The sequence below is a fragment of the Neopsephotus bourkii genome, unplaced genomic scaffold, assembly GCF_033783945.1.
Source record: "Neopsephotus bourkii isolate Nb327-2 ecotype Australia unplaced genomic scaffold, CSIRO-AGI_Nbou_v1 NB_923, whole genome shotgun sequence".
In the NCBI taxonomy this organism is placed as follows: domain Eukaryota; kingdom Metazoa; phylum Chordata; class Aves; order Psittaciformes; family Psittacidae; genus Neopsephotus; species Neopsephotus bourkii.
The window spans coordinates 3,260,478-3,281,064 of record NW_026901417.1 but is presented as its reverse complement, the minus strand read 5'-3'; the positions used below and the strand labels follow the sequence as shown (position 1 = coordinate 3,281,064).

The window sequence follows — 20,587 nt, the reverse complement described above, 5'->3', positions numbered from 1 at the left end:
AGCTGCTTGCAATTTTTAGAGTTGAGGAAACACTGATTTGAGCAAGAACTCATAGCACTGCTGCCTTGGAAGGGTGCAGGGCCAGATAAACCTCAGCATTCGGTTTCTAAGATTCTCTTGTCAGATAGTGAGAAAGCTGCAGTGATTTGGACAAGAGAGAACAAATGCTGCTGGTGGTAAAATAACTCAAAATTCCTGTAGTTGTATGGTTGGCCACACTGTCATCAGTAAATAATGTCACAGACATTAGATAAGCAGCTGCCTCTGATCTCTGTGACAAAAAGAATGTCACTTTTTACTTTTTTGTGTGTCCCTGGCCAACATCTCAGCCCTCAGTGTGTCTGGAAGTGCTGAAGTCATTACGGTCTCACAAATGAGGCTGACTTTATGACTGCTAACCAATTGAATAAGCATCTGAAAGTGGAACAATCCATAGTGTGATTGTCTTCATGCAGTTGTTCACCAGAACCTTGGATGCTGGTAGCTCTCTGGCGTAGAAGTTCAAGCATTCGTGGTGGATTCTGATACGTGGAATCTGAATTCCATCATTTTCAGGATTAAGTTAGTATCTGCCTGAGTTTCAAGTATGTCAGAACTGCATACTTGCACACCATACTTCATACATCTGGGTAGGAAATACTCAAACCAATAAATTTTCACAAAAGCTAAAAGAATTAAAACTGCATGAAGTGCAGTGAGAGAAAGGAGGATGAGACACATCTTTGGATAGAAATTTAAACTTAAACACAAGAACAGAGGATGTCTGAAAAGATACAGATACTTTTCTACTATACTGCTGCACAGGGAAACCTCTGCAGCATTGGCACTCAGGTGTGTTACGGTTTCTGTACAAGAAGCTCGGGAGCAAGATTCACAAGGTAAATATGGACTGGGTCTGAAAACTGCAGGGATGGAACGAACATACCAAAATCTGTAATAGGAAAGGCCACTGAACGGTAGCAGTACTACCTCTTAATGGCTTCACTTTGTACTCCTTTCATTCCCCACAGAATACTCTGAGGATAGAGTTTGGCCCTGAATGAAAAGCAGCACTGCCACCTCTGTTCCTGGCTGAACAGATGCAGATGGAGAAGTGACCTCAAGAGGCTGCCTCCTCTGTTTGGGTGGTTTTTGTAGCATTTTCATTTTTTAAAGAAAGATGTCTTGGAAACTGCACCACATCAGAGAGGGAACATGAAGGGACCTGCCTCAAGTAGACTGAATCTATTCAAATCATGAAATAATGCAATAAGTACCCCCGTACATTCCTTTCAACAGTGTGTTGGCAGCCGTTAATTCTCTTGAATAGAAAGAGCCTGGTACAGCTCTGCACATTGGAGCGCTTTAAGATGCTCTTTCCCAGGAAAATGCAGTGTTCTCCTGGGCAATAATGTAGTGTCTTGAGCTTTAAGGTTTGGCTGGAGAGATTACTTTTCAGCTGTGAGTAGCCAGAAGTAGCAGTTATGTCATTATATGCCCCTTTATAGCACTTCCAAAACCAGAGGGGCCCTTCTTTTTTTCCGATGTAGTGAGCAAGTTGAAACATGTTTTAGTGCATTCTTAAACACATTAAAAACATTTTAAGTCATTATATAATACTTTTTGAATATTAAATCCATGTGGGATTTTTTTTTTTTTATGTTTTGCAGGGCATATGCGTGCAATTATGTTACTTGAAAGAGTAGAGGTAACCATTAGCAACAGTATGTCACTTGAATGTGTGTAGCAAAAGGTCACTGTCTGCTGTCTAGTTTCTTGCTGAGTTTGGCTCTGTTCTCTCTTCTGGACTCTATCCATGTATATTTGTTTTTATCCACACCTATATTTTGACTCAAGTTAAACTGTAAGCTTTAAATAGGCTCACAGTATTTGTTACTGTATGCTGTAACAAGGATAAATCTGCGCTGTAGCAATAATGTCATTATTTTATTCAGTCTGATTGTACTCTTGTGACCAAACATCAGCATTTCTGAAGCATAAAGAATGCCACCCTTCAGGAATTTCTCCTATTATTCCACATAAATTTATCTTTCATTCATTAGATTCTTGCAGTCTTTGTAATTTTTCTTCTGTGCTATGTATAGGAAACAAAGTGAAAATCTTCAATAACATTTAGTTAAGCTATATATGTGTGACTAGAGGTAGTGACACCTTCAAACAGTCTGTGTTTGGGCATGAGACATGTTACAAATTCACTCTGATTTAAATTCACTTTTCCGTTTACAAGCAAAATATCCTGTGTGGAAGTAATAGTTTGCTGCTACTGAATAAAAAAACTTACTCTGGATTGAGTTAACCTTTGTGTTCTAAATTAACCCCAATACCGAGGGAGCTTATTCCCCTCTATGTTCTGTTCAATATGCCCAAATGCCACCAGGCCCCTAGCTTCCTTCCCAGGCTATTGGTCAGTTCAACAAAGTGAACTGCTGCATATTCTTAAACAACAACAACAACAAAACCCCCAAACAAGCACAGCCACAAAACTCAATACCTGCAATAAAACTTCAGTCTCTCAAGAATTCTTATTTTCAGTGAGATCCAAAAATAGTCAATAATGATTTGTATCTTCAGGTCTGGGTATGAGATAGATCTTTTCTACAGCAAAGTTTCACATAGTCTGAAGTTGTTGGCAGCAAGCTCACTATACTCAAAGTTATTCTGATTAAAATGACTTGTACTGACCGGAGATCTTACATTCTGTAGTAATTCAAATGGTTATATACAGCTACCTCCAGTTTGCTGTTTTATGGGCAGCTTTAGTGCTCCTCCGAGTTCTTGGGCTTTTTTCTCGTAGGGTTGTTGTTGATTTATTTTTTTCTTTTTTAATTGTTTAAACTTTTAAAAATGTGTAATGATTTCTGGAAACTTTCATTTATCAGGAGAACATTTGATAGGGTGCCTGAGCCCAGCACCCTTTCCCCTAAATGCCCTGCAAAGTAGATGGGTTTGCAATATTTCCTTGCAGGTAAGTATATTCAGGCCTTAGGGCAGTGGCATAGTGAATTCTAGTGATAAGGCTTCAAGACATTCCAGCGTGAAATGTCTGTTAAGATATTTCTCCTCATTTATTTTTAGGGGACTTATCATAAAGATTCTCAGCTTTAGTAAGTCTTTATATAGGTAAGGAAAAAAGATTTTATTTTTTTAATGTAAGTATGCACCAAACCAGCTAAACTACAGAATTCGCTATAGAACTTTCCGTTTTCAAATGCCTGTTATTTCAAAACAGAGTATCTTTTTCACTGCTGATTTTACTGCTCTTGTTCCTTCTGTCTCTTTCTCTGCATTGAGAAGTGAGGAGACCAGGGTCATGTAGGGAACTTGCAGTGGTAAGAGAAAATGAAGACACAGTGAAAGCTACACTGCCTCTTGTTGTCTGTGTGATTTATGCAAGGTTATGGCAGCTTTTAGATAGATGCTGAACTGCTGAGCATGAGGGTGTGATCAACTCTGTCATCTTCTGACCCCTAAATACATCAGACTTACTTTCTGGGTGCAGAGAATCATGTATTTTTAAAATGCTCTGCCTTTTTGTTTTATTTAAGTTGAATAATAAAAGAAAAAGAGCAGATAGAAAGGTATCCACAGTGAGACTGAACTGAAGCTTTCTGAGAGGAATTTCATGTGCTGAATGCCACCACCTTGCAAACCATGCATCTGCTGCTGCTGGTCCAGATGGTTTCAGCAGGAGAGTTAAGGCCATGGTATAAGGGAGAGCTGCAGTGTGCCTAACTGAGGAACATTGCTAGCCTCTAAGCAAGCCTTTCTCTTCCTTGGATCTATTCCTTGCACACATTGTATGTTAGAGTTTAATTACATGTTCTGGACTTGTTGCTGCTTACTTTCTAAGGAAACCCCAAGCCATTGTTCTGCTTGAACAAAGAAAATACAAACTGATTTACAGCACTTCAGTATATTTAAATACTCATTATGGTACTAACAGTTCAAGTTGATCAGCATTAGCTGTCTTTTTAAAATGGGAGCAACAGGGATAATTGTGTCGAGTCCACTAATTTGCTGTTTACTTTCTATGACACTCTTTACAAAAGAATCAGGCTAAAAATTTTGTATGAGTAGCGTAGGTGTCTGCTATTTGAGACTTCTCACAGAGCAGTCAGGACAGACTGAACAATGACCTTCTGCAGACAGCTTCCAGAAACTGGTTGCTTTCAAAAGTCCTCACCTCAAATCTACAGAGAATTTTGTCCTTAAGACAAGGTTGTCTTTTGGTATTTGAAACTTTCAGACCATGAGAGAGTGCCATGCTTTAACCCCAGCCAGCAACTAAGTACCATGCAGCAGCCTAACCCTAACATTATTAAGCTCAACATTATTCTCAGACTAAAGCCAAAACACAGCCCTGCCCCAGCTACTAAGAACATGAACTCTATCCCAGCCAAAGCCACGGCATATAAAGACTAGTAACATTTATTTATTAAGAAGGTGTTACACAGTTAGGGAAGTATAGCATAATGATTCAAGTGACTGGCAGCTGAAATGGATTACTTTGGCAGTGGGATGTGGATTACAGCGTGAGTCTAAAGTAATTTTGCAAGCTCTCTTTAAGACCTGAGTATGCCAGTGTATCAGGTGATATATTTCCGTCATGTTCACCATTTTGCAGTGTGGTGGCAGTACTGTGGAATTAGTAAAAACTTTCCATGTCTGTTTCCAATAGCACACAGTTCTGCAAGCACACTACACTGCAAGACAGCTGAACAAAGGTTGATATCTCACTTGACATGTTTACGGGTCTGGAAGACTAGGAGTGATTATAGCCCCCTGAATGTTAGCAGGGGAAGAGCACTGAGAAGTACCCTGAGACTGGGCAGGTGCCATTCATGGGGGTGAGTGACTGGTGTGATGCAGTTTGTCACCCATATAGATGTGCACAAATCTTCAAATGAGGAAGTTGCAAGCTTCTCTTAAATCAGTTTACCAATGCTCCAGGAGCCATTCCTGTTGCTGGGGGCTTGTCCTGTAGCAGGTTTTGTCATGAAGCTGCTACTTAGGTGATCCTACAGTGTCTACTGCAGAGGTTCCAGGCTGCCTGAACTGGCTAGCTCCTGTACAAAAGCAGCACAGCTATACCCATGGTATATGTGTTACAAGCAAGTAACTACTTGTATGACTTTCCCTAGGCAGAGTGCTGTATTAGCATGGCTTTGTGGCATCCTGTAACTGAGTAAGCTTACAAAATTGTCCATAGCATTGACTGGCATTACTGCAGCCATCTTACATGTGTTCAGACCTGTGCATTTGGGAAAAGAAATGCTACTGATGTTTAAGTGCACATGTACATAGCCAGGAAAAAAAAATTGTTTGATTGAAATAAAAAGAAACTTGTTCATTATTATTTTCTCAGTGAAAATAAAGCAAAATGAAAAAGTTTCCATTTCACAGCTTGTGTGGCCCAAACACAAACATTCCATTTCAGTGTTTGTGATTGTATGTTCTCTTGGTTCCTTTTCCTTTTTCATCTTAAACCCAAACTATTAATTGTAAAATGTAGTATGCCACTTGAAGGTAAAAGTTAGAACCTTTCTAAGCAAAACAAAAATCTTTAGGCTGCTCCTGCTTACTAGGCTCACTTAAGTGGATTGTGAAGTTTAAAGTGAGCTTGGACCGATCTCTTGCCAGCCTCCACCTTTAAGTCAGTATACTAATACTGCTAAAAAAACCCAATCAATTGCAGCTATAAACTGGAAATTATAACTAATGTACATGTATGTGTCACTGCAGAAAGGCTGGATCTGTGTAGTCTCAACAAAATGATGTGATTTCCATAGTGCTGATACATACTGTGTGGATGTGCTGACTGTATGTCATGCTACATGCCAACAGGCTGGCGACATGCTGCTTTCTTTCCATAGGGTTGTTGTTAAAGGTCACAGTGTTCACTCTGCAACAGTGTTTCCTTGATATTAGCAGCCTCATTTGTCAAAGCTGTTCCTCCTTGATTCTGACAGAGCAGAAATCTGAACTGCTGGGTTAAGGTTGCTGGCCTGGCAGGTTCTGCATGGAAACACTTGTGCCCAAATGAGGAACATTAAGATGCTTACTAGCTTGTTCTTTTTCATGACAGTAATTTATAGTTTGAGGCCTCTTAGTCCATTTATAAAATGTTTTTTGGTTAAAAAGAAACCTTTTAGTACCAGCAATCGGAATAGGTCTCTGCAAATACCTGTTCTGTGCTTTGTCATTAGGTTTCTAATGACACACTCCTAACATGTCCTTCAACATGATTATTCATAGCCTGTTGTCTGTACATACTCATTGGCCTTTTATTGCCTAGACCCTCTTTAACCATGTTATAAACCTTTTTGCCTTGGTTCTCTTGCAAGTAGCACTAACATTCAAGGTCAGTCAAGAATTGAAGGATTTATTTTGCTTTTTGAATGAGAATTTGTATAGGGGTTGGATGTCAAATTCCACATGATATCATCCATCAAATTGCTTAAAGAACTTAAATTTTAAGTATCTATTTCATCAGCCTTTCTGTATAATTAAGGCTCAGTGATGTTATTTTCAATTCTAGACTGAATATGTGTGCTTCCCCTTGATTAAAATATCTCCTTCATTAAATGTACCTTTCCTCATTTCTGAATGCATTTTGATGATGGTTCTTTAGGTTCTTTGCAGATCACTCCTTTCTCTAACTAGATGATGGCAGAAGCTTTGCAGAATACAGCTAGCTGCAGGATGAGGAGGAAACGTGGATGAGGTTACAGTGGTTTTACATAGGAGCACATAACTTTTTATTGCAAAAAATTCATTTAACCTCCCTCCCCACTCTACTCTTTTTTTGTCTTCTTTTTAGCTGGAAGATCATCTACCTCTGTATTCATTGGTAAATAAGAAGATAAAGGAAGGCTTTAGAGTCTGTGTGTGTTTTGTTTCTTTAAACTGTTAAATGTTGTCCTGCCTTACCTAAGCAGTGAACTTCTAGCACGTGTTGTAAATAGCAACCCCAGGGCTGCAGCAGGAACAGCAAGTGCAGCTCTTGGGATGTGTGAGAGACTGGGTAGGATCTGCAACATCTTTATGGCCATTTGAAAGACTCTCCTGTAGTTAGGTCTTTGCATTTTCCCACCATTCCACCAGCTGATGATGTCTCCATCCTCCTACTTCATTATTAGAGGCAGGTGAAAGAACTTCCTTTCATCCTCAACTACTGCTGGTGAGAGCAGGAAGAACCACTTAGATTGTTCCCCAACACTGATTTATTTTAGGCATGGCCTTGAATTTGTACTCTGAGCTGGTTGTTTCAGCCAATAATTGGATCAAACGCAAAAGGAAGAATTGTTTCATATGGGTAATTGTAAGTTGGACTTTAAAACATAATAATCAACTCTTAACCTATATATATTTTGTTGTAATTAATTACCTGTATAACTATGTGCACATTAATTATATCTATAAATAGTGATTATTTTTGTAGGGCTTTTAATTATATCAGAGTACTTATGAAATGCAGTGTTTTCACCGTCTCGGGGGGAGAGGGCAGTGTAAATTTAGGGACCCTGTGGCTGTAAGAGAACATATAATACACACTTCAGAAAAAACTTTGCTCAGGATAATTTATGTAAAGTTAATTGTTGGACACTTTAATGTGAATGTGTATATGTGTGCATACGGATGTGCAAATAGTATACAAATGGATTGAGGCATGACCAATCCCTATGGAGATTTGGTTAAGCTGATGAAAGACATGAATGACTGAAATAAATCATTCTGTGTATATAACTAGTAAATTACTAATGGCTTGCTTGAAAATGATGAGGTGTTTCTAAATCCCTGAATGCATGGAATTTAAATCCGTATCAGCTTTTGCTATCACATACCGGTTAAATCGTACTTCATTGTCCTGGAAAATAGAGATTCGTGAAAGAAGTCTTTAATTATCTATAGGGTTTCTTTCAGCCTGAAGAGCAACTGAAGAAGCTCAAGAGAATTATGAAGTCATTAAGTATTATAGGAATAAATTTTTGTTCTTGCTCTTAACCTCTTCATCCATACAGCCAGGAGCATCCATGTTTTATTTATGGGCTGGTAAATAATTTACATTTCATTTAACCTCAGAGCTTATTTAAAGGAAAAATTAAAGGGCATAGAAGGAGCATGTGGCTCCCAGATAAGAGAAGCTTTCTTAAAAATCATTCCCGTGAATAAAATGCTAGCTCAGAAATCTGGAAGCCTGCATTGAAGGCTGGTTCTGCAGGTTTCTTGTAGGAGTAGTAACAAGTCATGGGATTTTTCTGTTCCCAGATTCTTGCTTAAAAAACCCAACAAACAAAACCAACCAACCAAACTCTCCCTTTCCACTTCTTTTTATCCTCTTTACTAAGTCAGTAAATATTTTGGCTCCAGACTGTGAGCTGTGAGGGGTGCTCCTCAAATATAGTGTTGCTAGGATTTCAAATACGCTACTTTGAAATAGTAAATTAAATACATGTTTTTTTTCTGTATGCTTTTCACATAAAAAGGTTGTTCCTTTGTTTTTACAATCTTAATGTTTGAATGTTAACATTTCCTAAAGAAAATAGACCTGGAAAAAGTTGTGATCTTTGACAGTTTTAAAAAGAAATGTTTTACAAGTATAGTCTCTATTACAAAAGGAAATTTATTAAAATAAATGTTACAAGTTTAAGATAAAGTGTTTTATTTTGGGCTTATATTTGTCAGTTTTTTTCAGTTTTTTGTATTTGTCAGTTTCTTTCTTCATTCAAAGACATTTTCAGTTTTTTTTCTTTGACTTTTACTTTATACAAAAACTATTCTAAAATCTCTTTATATTTTGTCACTGACCTGGAAAAATTACCCATTTGTTCATTTTTAAGCAGGTGTAAAATCCACCAAGAATATTCTATTTATTCCTTCAGTCCTTTCCTACCCTAACTATTCTATGCTTCTGTGGCGCATCTTCAACAGCCAGTAACTAGGAAACTCCTTGGTTGAAGCTGATTTTAAATTAGGCCAGTGTTTTATATGTGGTGCTGTTTTGCTTCAATGTTGTTATCTTTTTTTCTCTTCCCCTTCTCCCTGAAGACGAAGGGTACTTGCTATATCTGATGGAATTGAAGACATTGGGAATCTACGCTGGGAACTTGCACTGTGCCTCCTTGCTGCTTGGACTATCTGCTATTTTTGCATTTGGAAGGGAACAAAGTCTACTGGAAAGGTAAGGTTAAAATTCTGTGCATAAGCTGTATTTATGACTCTCTTATGCTCCACACCTGTGCTGTTGTTTCTAGCTACTTAAATCAGAATTTCACAGGCTTCGTGTTGCTGTAAGCAAATATACTTGGGGGTATATACATTGTAATAGTAGGCAATTCAGAATCAGTCATACTTCGTATTGTTTCGTTCCTTTTGGTTTTCATGGTTTGTTTTTTCCCCTAATTCTTTTGGGTGTGGCTAGTTGTTTTGGGGTTGGTTTTGTTAATGCTACAGACTATACACTACTAGCCAGTCCTTGAACCTGAAATCAATACTGCATTCTGTTAACTACTGTGCATGAGGTATCCAAAATCTGAATCGTCTCCCAAACTGACAGAGTTGAAACTCTCAGTGCCACAAATAAATTACACACAAAAGAAGAGAGAATTTAGACATATAAACAACCTACAACAAATGCAAATAGAACAGCAAAAGCTGAAATAATGACAAAAAGTAAAAGATAGAAAGATGGACATAGTGGTGGGGGGAAAGAAAAATATTTAGTACTCTTGCAACTCTTCAAGTGACTGCCATTCCGTATGGGATACCCAGGAGAGAGGCACAACTTCATAGCCTAAGTGAGCTGCAGGATGGTGGAGAGGTTGCCCCTGGAGTAGTAGCAGATGTAGTTCTGGTGGAATATCTGATTAATCAGCTCAGCAGAGAGAGGGAAAGAGCCATAGCTCTGGAGAGTTTTGTGTCTAAAAAAAGCACTGGTTTCTCATGTTGGAACCAAAGAAGACAAGGGGAAAAAAATGGTGGACTGAAATATCTTGTGCATTTGATTGTCAATTATTTATTATTTAGTTTAGAAGCAGGGTTGGGTTTTTTTTGTTTCTGGTTTAGTTGCATACATTTAGAAATGAACTGTTTGAAATAGAGTTCATATTAATTTAGAAAATGTCAGAGTGCTTTTTTCAGCTCCCTCAATGACACACATCCTTCCTCCTATCAAAACTTTGGCTGCAACTATTTGCTGAATTCTGTCTGTATTTGCCAACTGTGTCAGTCAATCTGGTACTGTGCTTTTCCTCTAGGTATTTGCACACACACATTTATGCGGTCCTACTTTCATCAAGTCATTGCAGGAGAACCACTGAGACAGACTGTCTACGGATACATATAGGCATGAATAGTTTAGAGGAAAGAAGGGAAAAAAAAAACACAACAAACCCTAAAGAGAGAAACAGGGAAAAGCAAAGGTGATGTAAGGGAATGACAAGATAAATGTCCACATGCCTTTGAAGCATGCACTCCAGGGAGGTGCAAAAGTGGTTTAGAGTTTTCTGAGGAGCTACAGCTGGCAGTGAAGAAATGAAACTGAGCAAAACTAATTTTCTTTTTTCCATCAGAAAGAACGTCTGAAGATGGAGATTTATTCTACCATAGTATAATCTGACCCAAGGGTGGAAGAAAAACCATGTACTGTGAATGCACATGCCTGCGTGCGTGCAAAGTTGTGCAAATCTGCCCTGTACTCCACAAAAACAGCCTTGGTAGAAATCATTTGCTGATAGGAAGAGGGGCTGGTGATTGTGGGAAGGGTATACTTTACGTTTCTGTGGTTTACATACAGCTTTTTATTGTTCTTCATATACAGTCACATGAGATTCTTTCAGCTTATACCATTTCCCCAGAAACAGGTTTTGCATTTTGGAAGTCACTAAAGCAAAACTGAGCTGTTTGACTCCTTTTTGTCTGTTTTTCCTGGTAGCTTAGCTAAAACCTCAGCTTACTGCTGGGTGGAATAAATCTGATTTTATTTCATTTCAGTGTGATTTTGGTAACCACCTTTGTGATGAGGTTAAGTGAATCAGCCTGAGAGAGAGATACTTGCTTTGCCCCCTTGAAATGGGATGATAAGCTTTTCAACTAAGCAGAAATAACTAGTGGTCGTGCAAGAGAAGTGCACAGAAAATGGAATTAATACCCAATATTCAGCCTAATAGGTTGCTTGAAAAAATTAGATCAGGGTCAGTAAGAAGCAGATTATCATATATTTACACTGTAGAGTGGTATACCATGGGCAGGAGTTCTGGCTCCACTGCTTCTCAGGAAACATGCTGTAAGGATCTTTCATACCCAATACTGATCATTTCTTCTTCCAGTCTGTTCCTGGAATTAGTAAGGAAAGATTTTTAGCTTTTTACTAGCTGAATAAATGACATTGCAATTGGTTTCCAGTGCTACATTAGTTTTTTTTTCCTGGATAAAAGTTCACTGTTTAGAGTTATTTAAGAATTTTAATATTCTTACACTTGCCATTTCTTACAGCCAAAGCCACTGGAAATCTGTGCTATATCACTGCCTTCCCGGAGCAGCTAAACAAAGATGTACCAGGCAGGCATGCTGGATGCTACAAAGGAATAAAATGCTCTGAAATACAGATGACAGAGCAGTCTTCTGGGCTGGAGTTTCCAATTCTGATTTACTGGCACTTAGAAAGTTCATATTTAAGCTCAGTGCAATTGTAGCCCTTCGCACTAGATTGAATTTCTTATATGCACGTTTCCAGGAAACATCTAAAATTGATGTTGAGATTTTTATCATAGTATAAAAGTGGACTTAGGTAGCCTGTTAAATTTGCTATGCACTTCAACTGGATTGAATAATTTCAATGAAATAACACATTTATTCAAAGTATAAAACTTCTTAAAGATTTATCACCTTGGAATGGTGATGGGAACCTTGAAAATGGAAACATTTTCAAAGGAAGATGTCTGAATAGCTAGAGGGAAAGAGGAGAGGGGAAACGGAAAGAGACAAAATGGAGAAGGGATGGGAGAGACTTACCATCTTCACACAGCTGTCTTCTGTGAAATATTCAAGAGGTTGGTTTGCTCTTCTCCTCTTTTTAGTCTGCATCCTAATGCATGGTGGAAAAAAAAGCTGTCATCAAATAAACCCATCATTATCCAAGTAGCACTACCACAGAACTCATCTGCTCATATTATGAATATTTAATATTTTAAGTTATTAAATACGTTAAATCTAACATAAAGTTTAACTCCAAATGAAATGCTTGTGACACTGTTAACGAGATGCTTCAAGCTTCCCTGTTACTGTTCTTGAAAGTAGTCACATTCTCACAAAACATTTTAGTTTTAGATTCCAAGACTTTTAGGTGGTTTTGGTGGCTTTCAGGAGGAACACATTTGTGCCAGCTTCTTGCCATTAATCATTCAATCTTAGATCTGAAGTTATTGTATCTTAGTTTCCACGTTTAAAATGTAGCATATATACCAAATTCAGGATCTTTGAACGAAAAATTCAAAAGCAAAATGAGGAAAAATTTGACTAAGTAATGGTATCATAATGTTACCTGTGTATTGCAACTTGCTGAGCTTGATGATTTCTGATATCCACCTTATGCAGAAGTATTTTCAGTAGCGAGCATCAAATGCTTCCACAGATGAGGTAAGAATTACATAAAAGACTGAAAAAAAAGGAATTTTCTACACATTTAAAGCATCATTCTGGACTCTCAATGTTAGGCTTATCTTACTTATCAAAAATATTTTTGATTGCTAATTACAGTAATTGTTTCTATAATGTATATACCTACATAGTAGCTGAGTTTGTGATCTTTATGTAACATGCATGAAATCTTCATGTACCAGGGAAGCAGGGTCTTTTTTGTATCTTGACTGTCTGTTTATGAATTTGACTAAATGCCCTTCTACTTTCAAGTCTGGGGAAGAGACACCAGAAGTTCCTAATCTGTTTTTCTTAAACTGGTGAAGGCAGTAATCCTGTCTTCTCTTTTTCCTGTTTTTATGAGAGTATGGGAGTCGTTTCAGATACTTATTCCTTCTCCGAGCTCATGGTGACTCCTCACTTGTAGTAACTTCTTCTCACTTGTAGTAACCTCCTAACTCCTTTTGAAGTGAGGAGGCTGGTAGACTTCAAGAGTTACATAAAGGCATTATGGTAGTCTCTGTCTTGTTCAGTCCATTCCTTTTCAAGCATCTTGCTTACTTTTGAATGCATTAACACATCCCTGTCTGGTGCCAATACTGTTAGTTTGGAACCCTGTCAGGTTTGTGGATTTACATAGTCACAAAACTGTGCAGGTTGGAGGGGGTTGTAGGTCAAGTTTTGTCATTTTATAACTCAACACAGAGTCAGTGTTTTCTGGTTAGCAGCTGTTAAAAGAATATTGTTGTGTACCTTCAGGATTTTTGCATTATTTAGCATTAGAATACTGCACTGCTTCTGTGATCGCTAAGACCAAGACTCATATATTTTTGGGTCTTTTTGAAAAAGTTGTTATTCGTATCATAAAGACTTCTTAAGTAACACTGTAGTGTCTACTGCAGAGGTTCTAGGTGCCTGAACTGGCTAACTTTTTCCTCTAACTTCTTTTGCCAGATCCAAACCCCAAGTAGTTCTTCCACAGTGTTTTTGTACTTCTTCATTGGTGCTGGCCAGTATGTGGTCAGAAATCTTTCTGACTTTGTTTCAGGAAGAGGGACAAATCTCATACAGGATTTGAAGTCCATTCTTCAAAATTTTCTGGAGCTAATTTAAGTATCACAGAGATAGGCTTCAGTATGCACTAAATATTCAGTAATCACTGATTATTTTTCTGTTTGATTCCAATTTCTGAATCTTTTGATCTCTTCCTACTCTGTTGAGTTTCTTGAAGTCCAACATCATCCTATTCTTACTGTATTAGCTTTATGCTGTCTCTCCACTTGATTTGTCTTAAAGCTAAGACAAAAGGAGAGACCATTAAAAGTAGACAGTGATGAAAAGCAAGGTCAGGAGTGTTGCCCTGACTTGGCACAGGAACATGCAAAAACCATCAACTCCTCATATGCATAAAGTATCTACAAAACAGTCTAGAGAAGACCCAGAGCTAAGGCTGTGTCCCCTGTAAAAACCTGTGGATGTTGCTCTAAACCAAATTTGCTTGGCTTTTCAGATCATAATCAACTTTGAAAATGTCTTGCATGCTGTCTCATCAAATTTTGACTTGAAAACATTAATATGGTTCTGTTTATCACTTGCTACCCCTTTTCACTACCTAGATACGGTGTTAACCATAGCACAGAAGGCATTGCTGGAAAGTATTGCTGTGCTCACATCTGCTGAAGTGCTACACAAGGAAAAGTACTGATATAGCTACCCTCTCTACATAAACATGAGTTGTCAAAGATGCTTGATTAAATAGTCCTGCAAGTCAGGAAATAATAGATTAATGATTACACAGTAGCTCCTCATGAAACATTTATGACTTTACTACTAATTTACCATTGGATAGCCTTTTACCATCTATTGCATCTCTAAAAAGGATACTATTGGGTTAAGAAAATAATTTGCAGGTCCTCATTGTAAACCATTAGGAATGATCTTGCAAGCTTTCTTGGTGATGTAGTTATTAGGTGTAAACATCAAAGTATGAGGCACTTGGACTTCTATTTTTCTTGGGTTTTTTTACTTGTCATGTTCATTATTTATTCAAATATTTTCCTTTCTACCAAGATATGATTGGAAAAGTTATAAACACCTTAGTGAAGTGGAGAACTTTATTTTCTGGAAAGGAGCAGCAGTACTGTTTTGCCTACCACAAGTAAGCAGGATATTGGGTTGAATTAGTGTAAGTAATGGCATAACTTGTTATTTTGCTGTTATGCTATTTAGTATTTTATTTTTCCTGTGTATGTGTACAGCGTTCTAACCTGTAATATTCTCCATGGTTCTTTTCTGTTTAAGGGTTCTGATAGCAGCCTGTGTAATTCTACATGTTACGTTTGATAAACATGGTTAGATTCCATATGGGCTCCCAGATTTTTTTCTGGTTTGAGTGTTTTATTTAAGCTTTACATGTAAGACTTCAACAAGACTCATGTAAATGCTAGTAAGTGCATTTTATAGCTGTGAGCAATATGAGGGTCATAAGCTGGACTTTTGTGAAATTCACTTTGTAACTGCATGGTTGCTGTCCTTTGCAATGCTGCACTGTTCCTTACTTCTGAATTAGTTCCACTGATCAGTTTGATTCGCTGATCTGAGAGCAATGAAAGGCCATTGAAGTGTCAAGAAATTGTGCAGAAGTCCATATTAATTCTATGTGTTAAAAGACCAGAGATAAGATAAAACAGCCTGTTTGACTGGAGCATCTTGACATAAGGCTATTAGTATTAGAAAAGTGGCTTGGTAAGTAGTTTTGGCATTATTGTTAATCTGTGAATGTGATGGGCAGGAAACAATCACTGAAAACTGTAAGGGCATTCATGATGAATAAATAAAATGGCCAATGAAATGTACTACAATACATTTAATTAGCATCCCTATGTTAGCAGAATTGAACTGAAGATGTAGAGCCATGCTTTCCCCACTTCATATTGCTGCTGTAGACCTTCTGGCCCAAGCTGCAATTCTAATAGCCTGCATAGTTCAGTACAAAATAGACATCTGAGCTGTTGAGAATTTATTCCAACAAATCAAGTTCCTTGCTATGCATTACTAGAAAAGAAAGAATAAAATAAGGCTGTAAATGTGTTTAACTGTTGGTTACACACCATTTTTCACTTTTCTGTTGAGGAAAACCCCAGAATTTGTACGAACAGTTTAAAATGGAACATGGAACCTCTCAGGCTCTGGCTGCCTGAGCACAGTGTCATCTCTCGCTGTTGAACTCTACATGTTCCCCCTTCCCTTGCTTTTCATGAGCTTGCTTCCTCCTCCACCTGCATGATGGGTGATTTATGGATGTTTCCTTGTTCATCTCCCAGATAACTTCATTATCCAGGCTGGAAACAAGAGGCCGCATTAATAGTGAATTATTCTCAAACACTCCCCCTCTCCCCCCCAGCTCATTCTTTATTCTGTGAATGATTCATCAGGTTCTCAGATAGTTGAGGTGTTTTAACTTTATGTAGCAGCGACTCAGAACTTCAAGACTTGAAGGCTTTTCCCCTTCATTCCAAGTCTTAGATTTTGCAACACATCTGCCAAGGGCATCACTGATAGAATGAATTCCCATGGCAAAAACCTGACTCCGCAGAGCTTCCCACCACAGGAAAGGCAGGGAGGGCCAGCAGCCTCTCTGCCAGCCTATGTACACCTTCTTAAGCTAGCCTGTTTGTACACAGCCCTCTTTCCTTAGGCTCAATAGGGCCATGGGTTTATTTTCTTCCTCTCTCCTCACATGGGTTTCTGCTTGGCCACTCTGCAGCTCCCTTGCTTCTCTTGCATTGCACACCTGTATAAAACCTGGTTTGCCACCCCAGAGCAGAAGGCTTTTCAGTTTTCTTGCAGGTCTGTTCTGGTTCTGGGGTAAACTGCGGTGCATTCGTTTGAGTCTAGCTTTAGTGTCTTTGAAACAGTTTATCACACTGTTTGCAGACCTGAACAGTGCTTATATTTCTGACTGTGGATAATTTTGTAGTAATTGAGAGAGGACCCAGTTTTACATCTCTCATAGCAGTACATCCTTGTTGGTGTCAGTGTGTCTTCTAACTTACAGTTGTGCACAAAAGACTGGCATGTGGACCTAAACCAAAGAAGATATTTGAAAGGAGTATATTGATCTGGTTGGAAACATGAGCAGAAAGATAACACAGTGTATCAAGACTAATGCGTGAAAGAGGTGGAAAAATGGCTAGGATTAGGATGCTGCTTTTCTGTGAGCCGATTACCAGCAAGGCACTGCAAGGTATCCACTGTGCTCAGAGACCCCAAATTCAGAGATGGACCTTTCATACTTTTTACTCATTATTTTCTTTGCTCTCCCATCAGGAGTTAAGCCTCACTTGCCAGCAGTTAAAACTCAGTCACTAGTCCCCCCCAAAATTTATTCCTCAATAGCAGACTATATAAAGGCCTTAATGGATTCAATGAGGCAGAAAGAAAGAGTAAAAGGACAGAAGAAAAAAATAAGAGAAAGATGTGTGGAAGGAAACAAAAAAAAAAAAAAAAAAAAGAAAGAACTGGGGCCCATTGTAGGAGCCCAGGAAAAGGAAATAGGCAGCAATGATTGTATGTCCTGAAGTGTCTTTTGTTTTAGCCTGAAGTAACAGCAAAGAATAGCCCTTCATGGCAAGGCTTTAACACTCTGTCCAAGACTGATCTCTGTATTCAAAGGGGGAAAGTAGAACATTCATGAGATGCATGCAGAGTTCCTGCTCTCCGCCTCCTCTGTGTGAGGTTTTAAAACAGCTACTGCAATATTTTTCCCCCTCTCCTGTGCACTGAGCATGTAAGGACACCTCAGATTTCTGTATAAAAAAAGGAAGGAGGTTTTTTTTGTGCCTCTCAGTGGTTTTCCTAAACTTCTGTTTGGCATCTGGGGGGAGTACCGAATAGTAAACCTAAGTCAGAATCCTGCCTTCACGATTTCATTCCTTCCCAGCCTCATCTTAACAGGAGTGGTCCACTTTCATATGAATACTTACTTACTTAGACTGGATCTAAGCCCTGGTCCACAGCCCAAGCAAGTCAAAAGTGTGTTTTGGTGCACTGAAACACAACTCGGGCACAGCAGATGGAAGAGGTTTTGGGCTGAGAAATCACCTGATCTGGCAACCTAATGTATGGGGAGGGCAGTGGAAGCCTCCTGTCATATTTGCAGCAGTAATGCAGTGAAATGTGCTAAAAAATTGAAGGCACACTGTGTGCCAGAAGGCACAGCTTAACATTGAGACACTTCCATAGGAGAAACACATTGATTGCCTAAAGGTACCACATACAGGTTTATTTTTTTCCATTGAGTTTACCAGACACTTTTAGCCCATTATCAAAAATAAATACACTGACCCAATGAAAAAATACTTCAGCAGTGCAATAGTTTCAGTCACTTGTTCCTAGGTGACCTCTTCATGTTTCATTTCTCTGTTCACAGAAATTGCCCTTCCTTACCAATTGTCTTATCCCCCACCCCAAAACCATAAATGCCATACAGAAGAACATCAACCAGGAGCCAAAGTATAAGTTCTTTTTACTGTGATCATTGTTGATGCACATGTGTCAGGGCTAGAGCATTATTCCTCCAGGTACATGATGAACTGCTTGTGCCTGTGATTTTAACTGTTGAGGCTTCATGTTACAGAAGTGGTTGTGTGGTCACCCATGTCCTTGTCTCTTTATGTGCACACAGAAATCGCTATCAGTATTGGTTTCGTTAGATTTTAGTTTATGTATTTGGAATATTACTTGCACCTTTTCTTCAGCAAGAGCATACAAAGTATCTCCTTGGTCCCTCAACTCAAGTACAGAACCACCAGAGCTGGTATCCATTTGTAACAATGACTCTTAGTGATGCTGTGGTTTGGTATCTCTTCAGCTGAAGTAGAACAGATAGAAGCCTCTGTTCTCACACATATAGTTTGTCCTCAGCTAGTGCTAATCTATACAGCTTCAAGACTGGCTCATTCTTTGCAGTTTACAAAGCAGTTTATAGGTATCCATCCACAAAGGTTAGTATTATAGCAATCCCTGCCAGTGGAAAGACAGTCTCCTTAGTTTCTGTAGTCAGTATAGGCCAGATTTTTGGCTTTATCTAGAATGCAAAGATGTCTGTGAAGTACAAGTTTTGTTGACAAGGCTGTTCTTGTGAGATTTACAAACTTTAATTCAGTATCCCACCCCAGTGTCAGCTGACACAGATTGAACCCAAACGCAGACCCTCAGACTTAGGAATGGGAAACTCAGTGAAATAAATTGCTGTATGAGCAACAAAAGTGGCTTCAGGCAGCTGCTGGTGCTGTGTTGGTAACTAAAACACATCGCTGAGAAGTAAGTTGGCTGCTGCTCCTGCTATTCTCTTCTGCTGCTGGACAATTGAAAAAGTGGTGTGGTTAAAAGAGAGAAGAAGAAACCTCAAAACATCCTGTTTAAGTTTGATTGTGTCATGTAGGGAGTGTAAGGCGCTGCTGTAACAGTCTGGCACAGAGATTTAACAGTAATAAAAGCTTAGTTATTTCCTGTGGGTGTATGTTGTGTTCACTGCTGTCTGAAATAACTAGCCATATTCCAGGTCAGGAAGTATTTCTGTGGTTTAGTTTGTGTGTCACTTGTTCCTGGAGTGCCTTTCTGAGGTTAGAATCTCAGTGTACCAAGGCTTGGATGAACACAGTGAGATGCCTCTATGCCCCAAAGAGTTTGCCTTTACACCCACATAGCAGACAGTCAGAGATCTCCATTGAACTCAAGGGATGAAGGGAGAGCAGAGAGATCAAAGCATTTGTCTAAGACACAAAAATTAGTCTGTAGGAGTAGCATACTCTGAAATCACAGTCTTCCAGCCCAATGCCTTTATCGTGTGATTCCTCTCGTTTTTCCTATGCATCATGTCACCTCTTCTTCACAGGTTGACACTCAGCTCAAAACCACAATTAAATTGCAGCAGGCTGTCAGATCAGTGTCCTACAAGTAAGCCTAGAGGTGATTTAGGGGCAAGATTTAGAGGCTGCTTAGTACAGCAGTTACAGTGCAATAAGCCTTTAAGTAAAATAAAGATCTGATTAACAGCATTATAATAAATGCAGTCGCCATATGGAATGAAAATATGGAGAATTAGGGTCTGAATGATAAGAATAGTTATTAGTTTAGGTGTTAAGTCTATTTATTACTTTACTGTTGTAATTATTATACTTAATACACAAGTAGTAATAAAAATGCTTTATGATGAATACATTGCTTAGCTGTCACCATGGTGATAAGGGCTTAAATTCCTCAGTGGATGACAGAAATTTGTCTGTAGACAAACCTACACCTTTTTTTCAATAATATTTTACAATTTTCAATAATAAATTACAAGCTTTTTATTATCCTAGAAATGTCCTGAACCTCCCAATAGAATCATAGAGTGGGGTTTTTGGTTGGAAGGGACCTTTAAATGTCATCTACAAGTATAATACACAGGACAGTTTAATGATAACAAAAATTATCAAAAGAAAGAAGAGGTATGAGAGCTAGTGGGATGTCCTTTTCCTCATTTACAAATCACTTCCTCCCCCCATCTATTGCACAAGATTCTATAATGCTGCAGTACTTTCAGAAAACTGTGAAAAGTTGACTGATAAATCATTTAGGGATGGCCACTAATGCATCTGATTGTGTGTCTGGAAGATTGATAGCCTACATAGCAAAAAGAGGTGCATTTGGGACTAGTTCTGGTGTAAAGTTCTAGGGAAATTCCTAATTCCTATTGTATTGATGTTTCCTGTTCCTCTTGTATTGGTGTTTCCTGGTCCTGATGCTTACAATTATTTAAAATTTCTAAAGTAGTCTTGCATTTACTTGATGACTTCTCATATGGTGGCTGCAGGGACTGATTTGCTGCTTACCCCCTTCGCAGTCAAGGCAGACAGGTTACTCTGGTTGCTATATCCACCTTTGCTGACTGGAATCTTTTGCCTCT

At 38.6% G+C, this 20,587-nt stretch overlaps 1 protein-coding gene across 4 annotated transcripts in view; it reads left to right on the top strand.

The window, feature by feature from the left end:
• The window catches only part of SLC6A11 (solute carrier family 6 member 11), a 110,829-nt gene that overhangs the window by 39,076 nt on the left and 51,166 nt on the right, over window positions 1–20,587 (top strand). For all 4 annotated transcript variants that reach the window (XM_061357873.1, XM_061357875.1, XM_061357874.1 and 1 more), the window contains one exon: window positions 9,049–9,181. In XM_061357873.1, the coding sequence (XP_061213857.1) occupies window positions 9,049–9,181 (133 nt within the window). The remainder of the gene's footprint in view (window positions 1–9,048; window positions 9,182–20,587) is intronic.